The following is a 21,117-nucleotide window of genomic DNA, read 5'->3' on the forward strand; positions in this document are numbered from 1 at the left end:
TCCAACTGGAAAATAATGAAATCGTTTAGAATTTGCATCGTGTCTATATTTATGCATCCAACCAATAGATCGTTTTTGCATATTCTTTCTTTTCTTTCATAATGTGATGACATGTTGGACACGTCAATATTTTATTTGGGGTTTGGCACTGTTGTAAAATATTTTGCATGAAGAATAAGGCATTCCAATAATATGTACGAAAGGTTTGAGGCAAATAAATCTGCCTCCGAGCAGAGTCAGACTCTGTCCGTGGAAAGGTGCAGATATGAGCATGAGTACATGTACCAAGCCTAGTGAATGAGACCCATTGTGTATATGAGTGATATCAGGATGTGTGTGTGTGTGTGTGTGTGTGTGTGTGTGTGTGTGTGTGTGTGTGTGTGTGTGTGTGTGTGTGTGTGTGTGTGTGTGTGTGTGTGTGTGCGTGCGTGCGTGCGTGCGTGCGTGCGTGCGTGTGCGTGCGTGCGTGTGTGTGTGATATCAGCAAGGACTTAAGTCACATCAAAGAGATCGATCTCTTATCAACCCATTTGACACAAATGATATATTGTGAACGTTACTTCCATCTAAGACTTCATGTAAACCCTGCCCTCCCCCGCCTGGCTGACACACACACACACATGCACGCATGCACACACACGCGCACGCACACACACACACACACACACACACACACACACACACACACACACACACACACACACACACACACACACACACACACACACACACACACACACACACAGAGAGAGACCCTGAATCTCTTTTTCTGCGGAGGAGGCGAGAAATTGATGGAGGCATGAATGGGATCAAACGCAGGATGTTGTACAAATGTGATTACGCACCAGTCACACACACACGCACACGCACACGCACACGCACACGCACACGCACACACACGCACACACACACACACACCACAGGAGCTGATGTCAGGGTGCATGAGGAGACAGAGAGAGAGAGAGAGAGAGAGAGAGAGAGAGAGAGGAGGGGGGGAATAGACGAGTAAAAAAAACTGTGATTGGAGAGGACAGTGAAGGAGAAGAGAGAGAGTGAGCGATGAGGAGAGGATGAAAACAAGACTGGGTCAAAACCTAGTATATGTGTGCCGGCACGATGAACCCACAGTCTCCTCAGAAAGTCTCATTGCCCGCTAGAGCAGAAAAGAACATGCTAAAGCCACTATAGCAATCTGGTAATATCAGGTTACATTTCACTTAAATGTCAGAGCTTAACTCGGCATGTAAATATGACATAAATGCATTAATGTGAAGTGGAATCGAAAATACTGTGAGGTGTGCCAGGAGATCGCCTGGAGTTAAGCTAATTCCCTTACTTACCCACGGTTTGCAGCCAAACGCGAAAATGTCCGCGCTCCATTAGTTATCGACCCGAGTCGCGTTATTATTCCCTTAAATTTCGTATATTGTACATCCCAAAGAAACAATTATTAACCACATTATGGTGTTATAATGACTTGTTTTAACAACATAATACAGCGTCTTCTTTGCTGGTTTAGAAAAGGGGATCGTTTCCGCCAATTTCTTCTTCGCTGGTGTGAAAAATGTGCGTGTTGCCAGATTTTGCGCGCGAGAGAGAGAGAGAGAGAGAGAGAGAGAAATAAGTAACCAGGTCTATGAAAACAAGCCCAAAATAATGAAGTGACTATTATAGGCCACATGAGTACTTTAAACCTATAGGCTATTTGAAAATAGCCGTCTGTTGTCTGTTTCTACAGCAACGTGATAAACAACAGACTGTTGACAGACATGATGAGGAGCAGAGATAGTTTCCACAACATTTCTACTTGTTGTATCATCTTATATAGAATATAAAATAGCTTCTGTGTGTGTGTGTGTGTGTGTGTGTGTGTGTGTGTGTGTGTGTGTGTGTGTGTGTGTGTGTGTGTGTGTGTGTGTGTGTGTGTGTGTGTGTGTGTGTGTGTGTGTGTGTGTGTGTGTGTGCGCGTGTGCGTTTGCGTGTGCGTGTGCTTTTATGCGTACACGTCTGTGTGTGTGCACATGTGCATGTGTGTGTGTGTCCCTTCTCTAGTGTAGAGCATTGCGTGAGTGTGCGTGCGTGCGTGCGTGCGTGCGTGCGTGCGTGCGTGTGTGCGTGCGTGCGTGCGTGTGTGTGTGTGTGTGTAGAGCATCAAAGCATGAAATCAGAAGGCTTGATTCTGCAGCTCAGCTCCCATGAGCCTCTTGGGTCTCCTCAGCATCTGACAGGGCAGAGAAACTCCTCCTCCTCCTCCTCCTCCTCCTCCTCCTCCTCCTCCTCCTCCTCCTCCTCTCTCCATTTCTCTCTCTTTCTCTCTTCGTCTCTCTCTGTCTCTGTCTCTCTTTTTCTCCCTCTCTCCTTCTCACTCTACGTCTGTCTGTCTGTCTGTCTGTCTGTCTGTCTGTCTGTTTCTTACTCTAGTTTTTTTCATTCCTATTGCCTCTCTTCTGCCTGTTATTACCTCCTCTCCTCTCCTCTCCTCTCCTCTCCCCTCCCCTCCCCTCCCCTCCTCTCCTCTCCTCTCCTCTCCTCTCCTCTCCTCTCCTCTCCTCTCCTCTGTCTTGTATGTCTTTGTGTTCCTCATGCTCCTCAGAGTTCCTGTAGTGTTTTCTTGTCTTTTCTCCTCTCTCCTCCGTCACGTCCCCTTCATTTATTTTCTCCCAGGCCCGTTCTCTCGCTCCGCATGTCGTTCTTCATTCTTTATCTGGGCGTCTTCAGCCGTCCTGTTATTGATGAAACTACAGCAGCACTCACCTCCTTGTTGTTTCTGTGTGTGTGTGTGTGTGTGTGTGTGTGTGTGTGTGTGTGTGTGTGTGTGTGTGTGTGTGTGTGTGTGTGTGTGTGTGTGTGTGTGTGTGTGTGTGTGTGTGTGTGTGTGCGTGCGTGCGTGCGTGCGTGCGTGCGTGCGTGCGTGCGTGCGTGCGTGCGCGCGCGTGCGTGTGTCTCCATATAGTTATCTCCATATTTACATTTTTTGTTGTTTGTAAATGAATGCCCTAGAGCAGTGGTTCTCAACCAGTGTCACGATCCCCACTGTCACGATCAGTGTGTTTATGTTGTGTTTGTCAGTGTGTGCATATCTGATAATATCCTCAGATATCATGTTTATAGTTTAATAATCAGTGTTTATTGTCCCACAGGGATATATTGTTTCACAGTCTGTTGAACTGAACAATATAAGACAGTACAATGAGTACATGAAGTGTGCAGGACACACAGACATCACATGGACAGAACTGAAAACTCCTGCTAAAACCAGCTTTTTTGCCATTTCAGAGTTCTGTACGGGGGAAAAGAAGCGGTCCGTCTGACCGCAGTCCTAACTCATGTGTAAAGTGGTTCATCCTCAGAGTAACTCATGTGTAAAGTGGTTCATCCTCAGAGTAACTCATGTGTAAAGTGGTTCATCCTCAGAGTTTGGGGGGATATTTATTTCAAACTAACCCAGTCTGAAGAACTGGAGTGTATCGATTCCACTGTTCTTCTTGCTCGGCCTCACTTACAGACACGGTGAATCAATGAGGCGGGAGGCGGGGGGAGGCGGGGGGGGCGGGGGGGGGGGTGGGGGTGGTGGGGGGCAATAGTGCAACTTTAATTAAAATAGTCTAGTACACGGGTCAGCCAAGGACCCCTTGGCTGAGAGCGAGATAAAGTCATATTTTTTACAATATATAATTATATATTGTATAAAATATTTATTTTTTCATAGATTTCATAGGCAGCTTCATAGACTTGTTTCACAGCACTATCATGTTGGATTCATGTTAATGTATTTCCAGACATTTAACCACCTAAACCATGCTTAGTAAACCTGACCTTTCACTCTGTACTTAGTCTGCTCTTTTTTCCCCCTATATCAAACCGCTTTGCCGAAAATAGCAGATCTACAAGCGCACAGCGCGAGGTGTTGTGTGCTTGTAGATCTGCTATTTTTGGCTAAAATTCTCCTTTAAAATAGGGATGCTTGGTTGAAGTGGTTAATGTAAAAATCACACAGAGATTTGGCGGACCCCCTGTAGTAGCTCTGAGGACCCCCTAGGGGTCCCGGACCCCCTGTTGAAGACCTCTGGTCTAGTAGGAAGCCATGCTGTCACCCCACACCACTATCACCTATAGCCACGACGACCATGCAGTCTTATATGCAAAGGTTAATAGAACTTATACTGTAACATAGATAGAACGTTATTTAGACAGACGCCAGGTTCATTTGTTGAGCTGACCTGACATCCTATAGTTTCAATAGCTTCAATGTACAGATTATATATTTTAACAGTGTATTGTTTAGACTGATGCTATATCACTGAGTGGATACGAGTCTGGTGCTTCTATGAGGACGTTTTTTTTCCAAGGGGGCGGGATCAAAACAATGGCTCTGGACGCAATTGGTTAGACCTACAACCAACTACCAATCACAGTCTCCCATATTTGAATACTGGCCCCTGATTGGTCACCACAGACTTCAGGAGCAGGAAATGGATTCACAATGGAGCGGTGCCAGACCCAAATCGCTGAGGGCAATTATATTTTTGCACTGTCAGATTGGTCGTCTGGTCCCAGGCTAAAGGTCTGGTCCCAGGCTAAAGGTCTGGTCCCAGGCTAAAGGTCTGGTCCCAGGCTAAAGGTCTGGTCCCAGGCTAAAGGTCTGGTCCCAGGCTAAAGGTCTGGTCCCAGGCTAAAGGTCTGGTCCCAGGCTAAAGGTCTGGTCCCAGGCTAAAGGTCTGGTCCCAGGCTAAAGGTCTGGTCCCAGGCTAAAGGTCTGGTCCCAGACTAAAGGTCTGGTCCCAGACTAAAGGTCTGGTCCCAGGCTAAAGGTCTGGTCCCAGGCTAAAGGTCTGGTCCCAGACTAAAGGTCTGGTCCCAGGCTACAGAGATACGTCTTGCCTGAACGAAAGCGATGAAATGTCTGTTAGGAAACGGGACCAGATGTCAGGTATGGTGCTGCCACCGGTCTAGAAACAATAAAACAATCATCCGTCCAGGTTGTATTTCCATCAGCAGCAGGCTGGCAGTTATTTCTGAACTCATGACGTGCAGAGTTTACTGAACATGTACAGAGTTTACTGAACATGCCGTTCTTGTGGTTTTTAAACTTTTTTTTGTAGTCGTGTTTGTGAAATAATCGATTTGTCTGCCATGACTTAACTTTGACAGAAAGTCACACAGGCTCGGACCTTGTTTCGGGTTTGTCGTTGTATGGTTCCCTGCCCTTATATGGTGACGTGTCCCCCTGCCCTTATATGGTGACGTGTCCCCCTGCCCTTATATGGTGACGTGTCCCCCTGCCCTTATATGGTGACACGTCCCCCCCCCCCCCCCTATAACACTCTGCTGCAGTGCACTGACTGCATGGTTGCCTCAGACTGCAGCAGAACGGAGCTGCTAAAACAAAGCAGTCTGTCTGGTAGTTTTACATCAGAACCGCCAACGTGAAATGAATGTTATTATGGCAGAGTGAAAGAAATGCTGCTTGGAATGTGGAGTCTAATAAAAGACGCTGTGAGCAAGCAAGTGGAAGTGACACTCAATTTGTTTTACCTTCAGCATTAAAGGTTGTGGAAGGTTGTCTATTGCTATGTGTTTGTTCAGTAGCAGTGTTAAATAGCTCTATATTGTGATAGTAATCATTGCTATAGACTCTATAGCAATGATTACTATCACAATATAGAGCTATTTAACACCGTTACTGAACATACACATACATACATACTATAGAGTGTTTGTTCAGTAGTGTTAAATAGATCTATATTGTGATAGTAATCATTACTATAGAGTGTTTGTTCAGTAGCAGTGTTAAATAGCTCTATATTGTGATAGTAATCATTGCTATAGACTCTATAGCAATGATTACTATCACAATATAGAGCTATTTAACACTGTTACTGAACATACACATACATACATACATACTATAGAGTGTTTGTTCAGTAGTGTTAAATAGTTCTATATTGTGATAGTAATCATTACTATAGAGTGTTTGTTCAGTAACAGTGTTAAATAGCTCTATATTGTGATAGTAATCATTGCTATAGTTTGTTCAGTAACATGAGTCTCCATGTCTCTCCAGCTCTTTTTATAAACAGAAAATACATTTTCAGGTGGGTTGAACATTTCAGTCAATCATTTTTAAAATCATGAAATTATTTTGATAAAAAAAGTATTTCCTTTGAAAATATTTTTGAAATAATAATTAAAATAAATGTAGGAAACAGATATTTACTTGCGACCTCAAAAAAGTAATCCTGACCCACTGACTGATTGATTGATTTATGTACTTTATTTAGTAAGACATGAGAAAACAGTACATGGAAGTACAAGAGACAGAGGAGAAGGTGAAGACAGACAGATGTGGAACATGATGCACGGGGTCATAGGGTCATGTGGACACGCCCCCACAAGGATAATCAATAGAGGTCATAGGTCATGGGTATAGTAGACCCGTATATGAAAAGAGATCTGCATCACATGGTCACACTCATCATTAAATATGCAAATGATGAGCAATTTAAATAAAGGGACTTATTGGTGAAAGAGGTCGGATATCAAGTATGTGAGAAGACAGTTTCAATGGATTCCTTACACTGTAGATCAGGGGTCTGTCTGTCTGTCTGTCTGTCTGTCTGTCTGTCTGTCTGTCTGTCTGTCTGTCTGGCGAGGCGTTGTAGATCTACTATTTTTGGCTAATGGTTGCAGTTCTCCCTTAGCCTTCATCTCTCTCTCTCTCTCTCTCTCTCTCTCTCTCTCTCTCTCTCTCTCTCTCTCTCTCTCTCTCTCTCTCTCTCTCTCTCTCTCTCCCTCCCTCTCTCTCTCTCTCCTCCCTCCCTCCCTCTCTCTCTCTCTCTCTCTCTCTCTCTCTCTCTCTCCCTCTCTCTCTCAGTGCTGACATCATGCAGTGAAACTGACACAACGCCAATAAATTCATTAGCTAATTGACCGTCCAGCGGGAGTGCTAGTCATGACTCAACCACTTTATTGCTTTTTCCTCATCGTGTTAAAGTATCTGCTTGTATCTGAGGTTTCAGTTTTGTCTTTCAGCCTACGCCAGAACGCTAGCAGTACACTAATGCAGTGGATGTACATTTTACATTCAGTAATGAAGTGGATGTATATTTTATATTCACTAATGCAGTGGATGTACATTTTACATTCAGTTATTAAGTGGATGTACATTTTACATTCAGTTATTAAGTGGATGTACATTTTATATTCAGTTATTAAGTGGATGTACATTTTATATTCAGTTATGAGTGGATGTACATTTTACATTCAGTTATTAAGTGGATGTACATTTTATATGCATACAGTGAGAGATGAGGCAGGTAGATTAATGTAAATGTTACATGCATACAGTGAGAGATGAGGCAGGTATATTAATGTAAATGTTACATGCATACAGTGAGATATGAGGCAGGTAGATTCATGTAAATGTTACATGCATACAGTGAGAGATGAGGCAGGTAGATTAATGTAAATGTTACATGTATACAGTGAGATATGAGGCAGGTAGATTAATATAAATGTTACATGTATACAGTGAGAGATGAGGCAGGTAGATTAATATAAATGTTACATGTATACAGTGAGAGATGAGGCAGGTAGATTAATATAAATGTTACATTCATACAGTGAGAGATGAGGCAGGTAGATTAATATAAATGTTACATGCATACAGTGAGAGATGAGGCAGGTAGATTAATGTAAATGTTACATGCATACAGTGAGAGATGAGGCAGGTAGATTAATATAAATGTTACATTCATACAGTGAGAGATGAGGCAGGTATATTAATGTAAATGTTACATGCATACAGTGAGAGATGAGGCAGGTAGATTAATATAAATGTTACATTCATACAGTGAGATATGAGGCAGGTAGATTAATATAAATGTTACATTCATACAGTGAGATATGAGGCAGGTAGATTAATATAAATGTTACATTCATACAGTGAGAGATGAGGCAGGTAGATTAATATAAATGTTACATTCATACAGTGAGAGATGAGGCAGGTATATTAATATAAATGTTACATGTATACAGTGAGAGATGAGGCAGGTATATTAATGTAAATGTTACATGCATACAGTGAGAGATGAGGCAGGTAGATTAATGTAAATGTTACATGCATACAGTGAGAGATGAGGCAGGTAGATTAATGTAAATGTTACATGTATACAGTGAGATATGAGGCAGGTAGATTAATGTAAATGTTACATGCATACAGTGAGAGATGAGGCAGGTAGATTAATGTAAATGTTACATGTATACAGTGAGATATGAGGCAGGTAGATTAATGTAAATGTTACATGCATACAGTGAGATATGAGGCAGGTAGATTAATGTAAATGTTACATGTATACAGTGAGAGATGAGGCAGGTAGATTAATGTAAATGTTACATGTATACAGTGAGAGATGAGGCAGGTAGATTAATGTAAATGTTACATGTATACAGTGAGAGATGAGGCAGGTAGATTAATGCAGGCCGTGCTGCTGCCAGACGTGAAGAATAGCAGGGTGCTGACCCCGGTGTTGACCCCTGCTAACCCCTGGAGTCCTTGAGTCAAACGCGTCTCTGCTCCCAGCAGAGCACCTCCTCCTCCTCCTCCTCCTCCTGCTCCTCCTCCTCCTCCTCCTCCTCCTCCTCCTGCTCTCCTGACTCCACACTTTATCAAATTGTCCCTTTCTCCATATTTCACCTTTTTACGTTATTGTTATTTACAATGCAGTCATTTATCAGACGCTCTTTAACCAGATTGACTTACAGTAAACAAGGAAAACACCAGGTAGTGCATGAAATGCAGAGACAGTGAAGTGTCTCAGTAAACTAGGATGGCAGGAAACCAAGAACCTTGGTATAACATAAATAAAAAAAGATATGTACATACTATACACACTATAGCACGGAACGTTTTTAGGGTTAGGACCCCTTAGCTGAGACAGAGAGCAAGCAGGGACCCCCCACTATTGTATAACATTGTGTTGCAGATTAAACTTTTTTCATCGATTTCATCGACTTGTTTCACAGCACTATCATTGTGTAATGTTGTGTTTGTGTTGCATTCATGTTAATGTGTGTTTTCAGAAAACCCACTTAACCCCCCCCCCCCCCCCCCCAAGCGCGAGGTTGTAGATCTGCTATTTTTTGGGGCTAATGTTCCCCTCAGAATAGGGATGCTAGGGTTCAAGTGGTTAATGTAAAAAAAAAATCCTATCACACAAAGATTTGGTGGACCCCCTTATAGTAGCTCTGAGGACCCCGTTATAGTAGCTCTGAGGACCCCCTGTTGAAGACCCCTGCCCTATAGGATGCCAGGTCTACAAATGAACCTGGCATCAGTCAGCATGACATGCTGTCTAAATAATAAACCCAAACACATGACATGCTGTCTAAATAATAAACCCAAACACATGACATGCTATCTAAATAATAAACCCAAACACATGACATGCTATCTAAATAATAAACCCAAACACATGACATGCTGTCTAAATAATAAACCCAAACACATGACATGCTGTCTAAATAATAAACCCAAACACATGACATGCTGTCTAAATAATAAACCCAAACACATGACATGCTGTCTAAATAATAAACCCAAACACATGACATGCTGTCTAAATAATAAACCCAAACACATGACATGCTGTCTAAATAATAAACCCAAACACATGTCCACAATGCAAATGAGCCCAGATGCTCAGATAGAGGAAGCAACATCCATACTATGTATGATCCATGTGCTCTGCCAGAGCAAAGCCCTTTAGTTGTACAGGTGAGACAGATAGTATGTGTTTGATATCATCACATGTCGGGTGGAAACCGGGTCCAAAACCGTTCTTATAGTGAAAATAGCTGCATGGTGATGTGTTGTGAGCTTGTAGATCTGTCAGGACATCTCATGAAGGAGAAGATATTTTTATTGAATATAAAATGAGAAATATATTTATTATGGTTTGATGATGGATTGGATCTGCTTTTAGGTTCTCTGATAAAGCACATCTCCCAACCATAGGGACTCCCAATCCCCCCCATAGTACATAAACAGCAGATCCAAAACCATATAGGTGGTAGCTGGGGTGGTGGAGAGTGAGCAGCAATTATTTAGCAGTGGTGAGAGCAGCAGCAAGAGCAAGCAGGTTCCATTTATACAAATGTCTGACAGTTTTTGGAAAAAAAAACGTATGTTTCTATGTCGGTGGTTCTTAAACTTTTTAATGTCAAAGACAGCAAAATGATATGTATTTGGCCACGGACCCCCATCTCAAAATATTTTCTTCCAGGGACCCCCAGAAGTAAAGAATAGAGTTAAAAATGTTCGCTTTAAACAATATATATTCAAAGATTTGCACACATTTTCACGATTTTTCAAAAACAGCAGATCTACAAGCTCATAGCGCGGCACTCGGTGCCGCGCTATGAGCTTGTAGATCTGCTATTTTTTAATAGCCAAAGTGTAAAATAATGCTTTTTAGCTCAAAGGAAAAAGTGACACCGATGCGTTCCAGGTCTTAATGGGTTAAAAAAAACATTCTATTTGAGGTTTCTGCCCGACGACAGCAAGGGTTTTGTTTTATGTCTGAGGATATGATGCCAGATGACAGATTATGTGTTTGAATATGGACAGAGTGTCACCATGCTGCTACGTGACGCACAATAACCACCATTCATCATCTGTCAGGCTGCTGTCTGCAGTGGGGGAAAGTAACTAAGTACATTTACTCAAGCACTCTTAAGTACAATTTTGAGGTATTTTTTACTTTACTGGAGTATTTCCAATTTTCAGTACTTTTACTTCTACTCCACTACATCTCAGAGGCAGATATTGTACTTTTACTCCACTACAATAATTTGAAAACTTTAGTTAATATTTACTTAGAGATAGATTTTGATATTATTATTACAAAACACACATTAACCACTTCAGCCCTATATACATTTCGGCCATTAGAAAATAGCCGATCTACAAGCTCACAATGCGTTGGGATGCTACGCATTGCGTACTTTCTGCTTTTGGTACTTTAAAGGAGGAGTTCAACCAAAAAATGATTTATTTTCTATCAATTGCACACCCCATGAAGCCTTGAATCCATGGATTTATTTGTGTTTTTGTCGCATTCCTAAGCCAATAATTTGATGCCCGGGTGTATTTCCGGTAGGAGACACAAAGAATCTACTTTGTGTCTCCTACCGGATACATTAGCCGGTAGGAGACAGGAATCAAATTATTGTCTTAGGAATGCGACAAAAACACAAATAAATCCATGGATTCAAGGCTTCATGGGGTGTGCAATTGATATAAAATAAGTCATTTTTTGGGTTAACTACTCCTTTAAGTACCTTTTTTTAACAATTTTTCTCAATTGAAATGTTGAATTCCGGTCTTTTACTTGTAACATTATATAAAGTATTTTTATATTGCAGTATTGATATTTTTACTTAAGTAAAGTAGCTGAGTACTTATTCCACCACTGTCCATGTGTCAACGGTTTTGGACATTATCTCTGGCCGCCCGACAGTTACGATATCGTTTCTGTCATAAATTAACGGATCAAAAATAGCAGATCTACAAGCTCTATCTGCTATTTTTTATTTGAATCCTAAAAAGTAACAGTTTTGTGACATATGAGGTTTCCAGACGACAGAGACCATATCTTCTCGGGTACGCTTTGCGACGGCGGTAATGATGCCCTGCGTACGGGGAGCAGGGACAGGCCTCCACATCATCAACGGGGGGGAAATCGATGGTGTTTTGTTGGAGCATTGATCCCCGCGCTGGACTGGACCGCAGAGCGGCGAGTCTCTTCAGTAAAGTCGCCCCGCATTACCGTCTGCATTTGTCTCCTGTTTCCATTGATCCACTGGCTCTCAATCTGCTGTATTTACTTATCACTATACAGCTACAATGGAGGAGAGCCGTCTCACATAACCAGACTACTATGCTACTACACAATGCTGTGTCTGGAACTACACCTCCTGTTATATAGAGTCTGAACTACACCTCCTGTTATATAGAGTCTGAACTACACCTCCTGTTATATAGAGTCTGAACTACACCTCCTGTTATATAGAGTCTGAACTACACCTCCTGTTATATAGAGTCTGGAACTACACCTCCTGTTATATAGAGTCTGGAACTACACCTCCTGTTATATAGGGTCTGGAACTACACCTCCTGTTATATAGAGTCTGGAACTACACCTCCTGTTATATAGAGTCTGGAACTACACCTCCTGTTATATAGAGTCTGGAACTACACCTCCTGTTATATAGAGTCTGGAACTACACCTCCTGTTGTATAGAGTCTGGAACTACACCTCCTGTTATATAGAGTCTGGAACTACACCTCCTGTTATATAGAGTCTGAACTACACCTCCTGTTATATAGAGTCTGGAACTACACCTCCTGTTATATAGAGTCTGAACTACACCTCCTGTTATATAGAGTCTGGAACTACACCTCCTGTTATATAGAGTCTGAACTACACCTCCTGTTATATAGAGTCTGGAACTACACCTCCTGTTATATAGAGTCTGAACTACACCTCCTGTTATATAGAGTCTGAACTACACCTCCTGTTATATAGAGTCTGAACTACACCTCCTGTTATATAGAGTCTGAACTACACCTCCTGTTATATAGAGTCTGGAACTATACCTCCTGTTATATAGAGTCTGGAACTACACCTCCTGTTATATAGAGTCTGGAACTATACCTCCTGTTATAAAGAGTCTGGAACTACACCTCCTGTTATAAAGAGTCTGAACTACACCTCCTGTTATATAGAGTCTGGAACTATACCTCCTGTTATATAGAGTCTGGAACTACACCTCCTGTTATAAAGAGTCTGGAACTACACCTCCTGTTATAAAGAGTCTGAACTACACCTCCTGTTATATAGAGTCTGGAACTACACCTCCTGTTATATAGAGTCTGGAACTACACCTCCTGTTATAAAGAGTCTGAACTACACCTCCTGTTATATAGAGTCTGAACTACACCTCCTGTTATATAGAGTCTGGAACTACACCTCCTGTTATATAGAGTCTGGAACTACACCTCCTGTTATATAGAGTCTGGAACTACACCTCCTGTTATAAAGAGTCTGGAACTACACCTCCTGTTATAAAGAGTCTGAACTACACCTCCTGTTATATAGAGTCTGAACTACACCTCCTGTTATATAGAGTCTGGAACTATACCTCCTGTTATATAGAGTCTGGAACTACACCTCCTGTTATATAGAGTCTGGAACTATACCTCCTGTTATATAGAGTCTGGAACTACACCTCCTGTTATATAGAGTCTGGAACTATACCTCCTGTTATATAGAGTCTGAACTACACCTCCTGTTATATAGAGTCTGGAACTATACCTCCTGTTATATAGAGTCTGGAACTACACCTCCTGTTATAAAGAGTCTGGAACTACACCTCCTGTTATAAAGAGTCTGAACTACACCTCCTGTTATATAGAGTCTGGAACTACACCTCCTGTTATATAGAGTCTGGAACTACACCTCCTGTTATAAAGAGTCTGAACTACACCTCCTGTTATATAGAGTCTGGAACTACACCTCCTGTTATATAGAGTCTGGAACTACACCTCCTGTTATATAGAGTCTGGAACTACACCTCCTGTTATATAGAGTCTGAACTACACCTCCTGTTATATAGAGTCTGGAACTACACCTCCTGTTATATAGAGTCTGAACTACACCTCCTGTTATAAAGAGTCTGGAACTACACCTCCTGTTATATAGAGTCTGAACTACACCTCCTGTTATATAGAGTCTGGAACTACACCTCCTGTTATATAGAGTCTGGAACTACACCTCCTGTTATAAAGAGTCTGGAACTACACCTCCTGTTATATAGAGTCTGAACTACACCTCCTGTTATATAGAGTCTGGAACTACACCTCCTGTTATAAAGAGTCTGGAACTATACCTCCTGTTTTATAGAGTCTGGAACTACACCTCCTGTTATATAGAGTCTGTAACTACACCTCCTGTTATATATAGTCTGGAACTACACCTCCTGTTATATATAGTCTGGAACTACACCTCCTGTTATATAGAGTCTGGAACTACACCTCCTGTTATATAGAGTCTGGAACTACACCTCCTGTTATAAAGAGTCTGGAACTATACCTCCTGTTTTATAGAGTCTGAACTACACCTCCTGTTATATAGAGTCTGGAACTACACCTCCTGTTATAAAGAGTCTGGAACTACACCTCCTGTTATAAAGAGTCTGGAACTACACCTCCTGTTATAAAGAGTCTGGAACTACACCTCCTGTTATAAAGAGTCTGGAACTACACCTCCAGCCTGGATCATCAAGTCATGGAGTCAGCCTCATCCATATCCATTTCTTATAAGCAGCAAACTATTATGCTTCAAATTATTTTATTTACAGTAGAACAAATGTAAGTTTTTAGAGCTTCCTTTGTACAGACAGACAGACAGACAGACAGACAGACAGACAGACAGACAGACAGACAGACAGACTGTATGACAGAAATATTTTAACCTTGTGGGTCAACAGTGACCAGGAGGAGAGAAACGAGACAGGAGGCCTTTCTGTGTGAGTTCTGGATCCATAGTGATCATTATGCTGGAGGACTGAAGCCAGAGAGAGAGAGAGAGAGAGAGAGAGAGAGAGAGAGAGAGAGAGAGAGAGAGAGAGAGAGAGAGAGAGGGGGGGGGGGGACTCAGTCTTGTGTCAGAATTTGGCAGACAGTGAAGAGGGAAGGCTCATATCTGTTTGTGTGTGTGTGTGTGTGTGTGTGTGTGTGTGTGTGTGTGTGTGTGTGTGTGTGTGTGTGTGTGTGTGTGTGTGTGTGTGTGTGTGTGTGTGTGTGTGTGTGTGTGTGTGTGTGTGTGTGTGTGTGTGTGTGTGTGTGTGAGTGTGTGTGAGTGTGTGCTCTAGTGGATCGCCCTTTAAGTTAAAAATTTTTGGGGTGCCAGCCGTCTTTTAATCTGACACATTTTAGTATTGGATAACGATAAAGGCTGTAGCAACCCTTCACATGGATACCATGTATTAAAGGAGAAATCCGGACATTTTAAGTGTTATCTTTGATGTGTCGTTACTCACCTACCGACGTAGAAAGTGGCGTTGATTTTTTCCAGCGATTCCCCTGTCGTCATTTTTTCGACCCCCTCCATTGGCATAATGGGAGCGCGTGGCTAAGGGAAATTCGTCTATTATAACCGATGCAAAGTTATTTTTTTCTCTACTACTACTCATTGTAGAGTCTCATGATACTCAAACATGCACTGAAAGTCCCTGAGAAGCTATCGCTAATGCCGAACGAGCTAATACAGCAGAATCCACTATCGCTCCCCGCAACCTCGTTGCAGTGTGGCCACCAAAAGGAACTAATCAGAGAGAGCTAAAATGGGAGAAGCCCGCGCAAGGCTATGTCCGTCACCCGGTAAAAGGCACAAACAAGTGACACCTCGCACAAGCTTCTCTACCAAACCCCCCCGGAACAGAGATATACAGCAGTATTTATACAATTTTGGCTCCATCCGACACACCAAATATGGGATCGCCTCCCTCCGGGTTAGATCATTTCAGCAGATAAACCTTATATGGTGCTGGTTAGATTACTTCATTAGCCAAACCTAATATGGTGCTTTCCTTCTACCAGTTAAAACAATTCAGCTGTTGCCATAGCAATTTGGTCATGTGAGCAGAAAGTACAGTTTTTAGCAAGTCATTGCGAAAGAGGAAGTTGTGGCTGTGTTGTGACTGGTAGCATCAAGGAGCAGAGATGGTGTCAACAGCAGCCGTGAGTTGATTGGCCTTCCAACGTCTACGTTGTCGCCCTCCGCGCTTGTTCCTCTTCTTGAGCAGAGCGTGTTGCTTGGCAAGGTCACCCAGCTGCTGCGGGGTCAACAAAGGCCGCGGAATGACTAGGCCATATCTTAGCCCCACCATGTCAACATACAGTGACAGAGTGGGCATACAGTGACAGAGTGGACATACAGTGACAGAGTGGACATACAGTGACAGAGTGGACATACAGTGACAGAGTGGACATACAGTGACAGAGTGGACATACAGTGACAGAGTGGACATACAGTGACAGAGTGGACATACAGTGACAGGTTGGACAGTGCAGTGACTCAAAACCTAGAAAATATTTCATGTGTTTAACGTGTCAACAGACTTCATCCAACTATATTCAGAAATCGATCTCATTATTGTCTGGTCTTACTGTACTCTCTTTCTCTCTCTCTAGGCAGCGTGGTGTACTTGGGGATGATGGTGGGGGCGTTCTTCTGGGGGGGGATGTCGGACAAGGTGGGACGCAGACAGATCCTCCTCGTCTGCATGTCAACAAACGGCTTCTTTGCCTTCCTGTCGTCCTTCGTCCAGGGATACGGCCTCTTCCTGCTGTGTCGGCTCATCGCCGGCTTCGGGTGAGTCAGCCTGGTTTACGGGACATTACAGTTATATTTAGTTCAATGTTCAATTCCAGTGGTTCTCAGTGCTTCTGGATCAGGGCTCCCTTCAACAGGAGGTCCGGGACCCCTAGGGGGTCCTCACAGTTACTACAGGGGGGCTGCCAAATCTTTGTGTGATAAGGGAGGAACATTTGCCGAAAAAAAGCAGATCTACAAGCCCACAACTGCGACACGTTGTGGGCTTGTAGATCTGATACCTATCATGATTTTGTGTGACGCAGTATATGAACAGGTAGCCTCGTTCCCAGCTTTATTCATCTGTGAAGAGCAAAGCAGAGAGTGTCTATAGAGTACAGAAGTCCTGACGTCACTCGTCCATCCCCTGGTTCGTGAAGTAATTTCTCTATGGAGAAAAACATTGTGTCATCTTAGAATCGTCTCATATAAGAATTGTGTTCCAAAAATAAACAAACTGTCTCGGCGATATTGTCAGGGAGGAGGTTCTGTATCGTTTATGATAGTCAGTCACTTATATTTGATACAGTCTGTTTCTGGCGAAAATGTAACTAATTCGGCGGAAGTAACTATCGTTTTCTCAGTTGATGCTTCATATCCATAAGAGTCAAACCGCCGGGTCATTTGTTTATTGTTGGAACACAGTTCTTATTTGACGCGATATTAAACACGTCTATGGGGATTCAGAACGGGGGTAAAAAAAAAACACGACCCGGGTAGGATGTGTAAATTACGTCAGACTTCGGTGCTCTAAAGGGGCGGGACTTCCGTCGTATGTATTTCCCCCGGAAACGATCGCTTTCGACCAATCACAACACGCGTTTCATTCAAGGAGAATGTAAACAGATTTGTAAAGCGTCGACGTCCTTTCCTTGGGCGGTACTTCCACCAGATTCCGGTACTTCTATGTAGACACTCAACCGGCTGGGTCTCGCCCAGCTTGGTACGATGAAGTAGGGTCTGAATTTACAGAACAAACACAAAAAGTTAAAATATGAAGATAAGAGGTTTCTCTCTATGCTACATGCTATGCAGATACATGTGACCTCCAAATAGCATTGATTTATGGTCGTCCTCTGTAACATGCTGAGGTGTAACCGCTTGGTCTAAGAGCTCATTTGGTAATTGCGTGTGTGTGTGTGTGTGTGTGTGTGTGTGTGTGTGTGTGTGTGTGTGTGTGTGTGTGTGTGTGTGTGTGTGTGTGTGTGTGTGTGTGTGTGTGTGTGTGTGTGTGTGTGTGTCTGTGCGTCTCCCCTGAGAGCCGGGCCAGTAATTGAAAAAGCTTTGCCGAGCGCCGGGCGGAGTCGTTGGAGTGAATCATGAGGGACGAGACGCACTAAAACGCTTCCAGTTGCACTGGAGAGGAGGGGGGGAGAGGAGGGGGGGAGAGAGGGGGGGGGAGAGGGGGGGGAGAGGAGGGGAGGGGGGCGGGGTGGGGGGGGGCGGGGTTGCTTAGCTGTTACAATTTGTGCTGATTTGGTCAACTTGGTAACATCATGTACCAGTCAGTCAAGAACTACATCTATCTTGAGGAGAGAACTCAAGAACTCTTTTCATATTATAGTCATATTTGGTCATATTTTGTAGTTTTGTAGTTTATGCTGTTAGGTATTTTCAGAGTTATATATTTTGATATAATATAGGACACAGTTAGAAAATGATTTAGTGTTTCTGGGGGAGGAGAGTCCAGGTGTGTTTTATTTCTCTTTGGAACCTATTTGTGTTTATATTGTTATTTATTGTAATGTAGGTGTTATATTGTTTAGAGATCAGGGGTCTTCAACGTTTTTCAGGCCAAGGACCCCCTAGCTGAGAGCGAGATGAAGCAGGGACCCCCTACTCTATATTGTATAAAAATTGTGTTTCAGATTAAACTTTTTTTACTTTTTTACTTGGTCTTTTTTCCCTCTACACCTAAACCTCTTTGCCGAAAATATCAGATCTACAAGCTCACAGCGCCTCGCAGCGCAAAGCGCTGTGATCTTGTAGATCTGATATTTTCGACCCCCTGTTGAAGGCCCCTGGTTTAGACAGATGTAGGTTCTTTCTGCATTCTATGTGTGTGTTTACCTTGTTTATTGTACGTCTCTCTGGATAAGTCATGTATCTGATAGTGTCTGATAAATGTCTACATTGTACATATTGTCAGGAGGGATAGAAAGCAGCACAATGAGAAGAACACATGGAGCCTGATGGATGGAAACGTAGAATAATCAGATTATTTAAAAAAAAAGCTCATTATGACCGGTTTCTCTTCCTCCTCTCCTCCTCCTCTCTGCCTCCTGCAGGATAGGGGGCGCTGTTCCCATCGTGTTCTCCTTCTTTGCGGAGGTGTTGTCCCGGGAGAAGAGAGGAGAGCACCTGAGCTGGTTGTGTATGTTCTGGATGATCGGAGAGATCTACGCTTCAGCCATGGCCTGGGCCATCATCCCCCACTACGGTACGTACTGTAGGCCTACCACACTATTATCCTACCACACTACGGTACGTACTGTAGGCCTACCACACTATTATTCTACCACACTATTATCATCCCCCACTACGGTACGTACTGTAGGCCTACCACACTTATTATCCTACCACACTTATTATCCTACCACACTACGGTACGTACTGTAGGCCTACCACACTATTATCCTACCACACTATTATCCTACCACACTATTATCATCCCCCACTACGGTACGTACTGTAGGCCTACCACACTATTATCCTACCACACTATTATCCTACCACACTATTATCATCCCCCACTACGGTACGTACTGTAGGCCTACCACACTATTATCCTACCACACTATTATCATCCCCCACTACGGTACGTACTGTAGGCCTACCACACTATTATCCTACCACACTTATTATCCTACCACACTATTATCCTACCACACTACGGTACGTACTGTAGGCCTACCACACTATTATCCTACCACACTATTATCCTACCACACTACGGTATGTACTGTAGGCCTACCACACTATTATCCTACCACACTTATTATCCTACCACACTATTATGCTACCACACTACGGTATGTACTGTAGGCCTACCACACTATTATCCTACCACACTATTATCCTACCACACTACGGTACGTACTGTAGGCCTACCACACTATTATCCTACCACACTATTATCCTACCACACTACGGTACGTACTGTAGGCCTACCACACTATTATCCTACCACACTATTATCCTACCACACTATTATCCTACCACACTATTATCCTACCACACTATTATCCTACCACACTATTATCCTACCACACTACGGTACGTACTGTAGGCCTACCACACTATTATCCTACCTCACTATTATCCTACCACACTATTATCATCCCCCACTACGGTACGTACTGTAGGCAGTGGCACAACCAGAACGCTACTGTAGGCTGGGCCTGAGCAGGAGCGGGTGGGCACGCATGCGCGGCGCGAAGCGGTTATTTTTGTTACTTTATTTCGGTTTTAGGGTTAGGGTTGGGTTAGGGTTATGTTATTTAATTCTTATTTTTGCCTGATTTTACAGATTTATTTTATCCAAAAATTATGCTAAGGGGATGTGTTGGGTAGATGCTAGGGGGATGTGTTGGGTAGATGCTAGGGGGATGTGTTGGGTAGATGCTAGGGGGATGTGTTGGGTAGATGCTAGGGGTATGTGTTGGGTAGATGCTAGGGGGATGTGTTGGGTAGATGCTAGGGGGATGTGTTGGGTAGATGCTAGGGGGATGTGTTGGGTAGATGCTAGGGGGATGTGTTGGGTAGATGCTAGGGGGATGTGTTGGGTAGATGCTAGGGGGATGTGTTGGGTAGATGCTAGGGGGATGTGTTGGGTAGATGCTAGGGGGATGTGTTGGGTAGATGCTAGGGGTATGTGTTGGGTAGATGCTAGGGGGATGTGTTGGGTAGATGCTAGGGGGATGTGTTGGGTAGATGCTAGGGGGTATGTGTTGGGTAGATCCTAGGGGTATGTGTTGGGTAGATGCTAGGGGGATGTTTTGGGTAGATGCTAGGGGGATGTGTTGGGTAGATGCTAGGGGTATGTGTTGGGTAGATGCTAGGGGTATGTGTTGGGTAGATGCTAGGTGTATGTGTTGGGTAGATGCTAGGGGGATGTGTTGGGTAGATGCTAGGGGGATGTGTTGGGTAGATGCTAGGGGTATGTGTTGGGTAGATGCTAGGGTTATGTGTTGGGTAGATGCTAGGGGGATGTGTTGGGTAGATGCTAGGGGTATGTGTTGGGTAGATGCTAGGGGGATGTGTTGGGTAGATGCTAGGGGGATGTGTTGGGTGGATGCTAGGGGGATGTGTTGGGTAGATGCTAGGGGGATGTGTTGGGTAGATGCTAGGGGGATGTGTTGGGTAGATGCTAGGGGGATGTGTTGGGTACATGCCAGGGGGATGTGTTGGATAGATGCTAGGGGGATGTGTTGGGTAGATGCTAGGGGGTTGTGTTGGGTAGATGCTAGGGGGATGTGTTGGGTAGATGCTAGGGGGATGTGTTGGGTAGATGCTAGGGGGATGTGTTGGGTAGATGCTAGGGGGATGTGTTGGATAGATGCTAGGGGGATGTGTTGGGTAGATGCTAGGGGGATGTGTTGGGTAGATGCTAGGGGGATGTGTTGGGTAGATGCTAGGGGGATGTGTTGGGTAGATGCTAGGGGGATGTGTTGGGTAGATG

General features: G+C 43.4%; 1 protein-coding gene across 1 annotated transcript in view; it reads left to right on the forward strand.

The window, feature by feature from the left end:
* sv2ca (synaptic vesicle glycoprotein 2Ca) overlaps window positions 1-21,117 on the forward strand; it is a gene marked incomplete at both ends in the record, with an annotated part of 65,816 nt that overhangs the window by 12,177 nt on the left and 32,522 nt on the right. Inside the window, 2 exons of the mRNA XM_080432437.1 lie at window positions 16,260-16,436; window positions 18,725-18,876. Coding sequence (XP_080288563.1) covers window positions 16,260-16,436; window positions 18,725-18,876 — 329 coding nt within the window. The remainder of the gene's footprint in view (window positions 1-16,259; window positions 16,437-18,724; window positions 18,877-21,117) is intronic.

The sequence above is a fragment of the Gymnoscopelus braueri genome, assembly GCF_963280865.1.
Source record: "Gymnoscopelus braueri genome assembly, chromosome: 7".
In the NCBI taxonomy this organism is placed as follows: Eukaryota; Metazoa; Chordata; class Actinopteri; order Myctophiformes; family Myctophidae; genus Gymnoscopelus; species Gymnoscopelus braueri.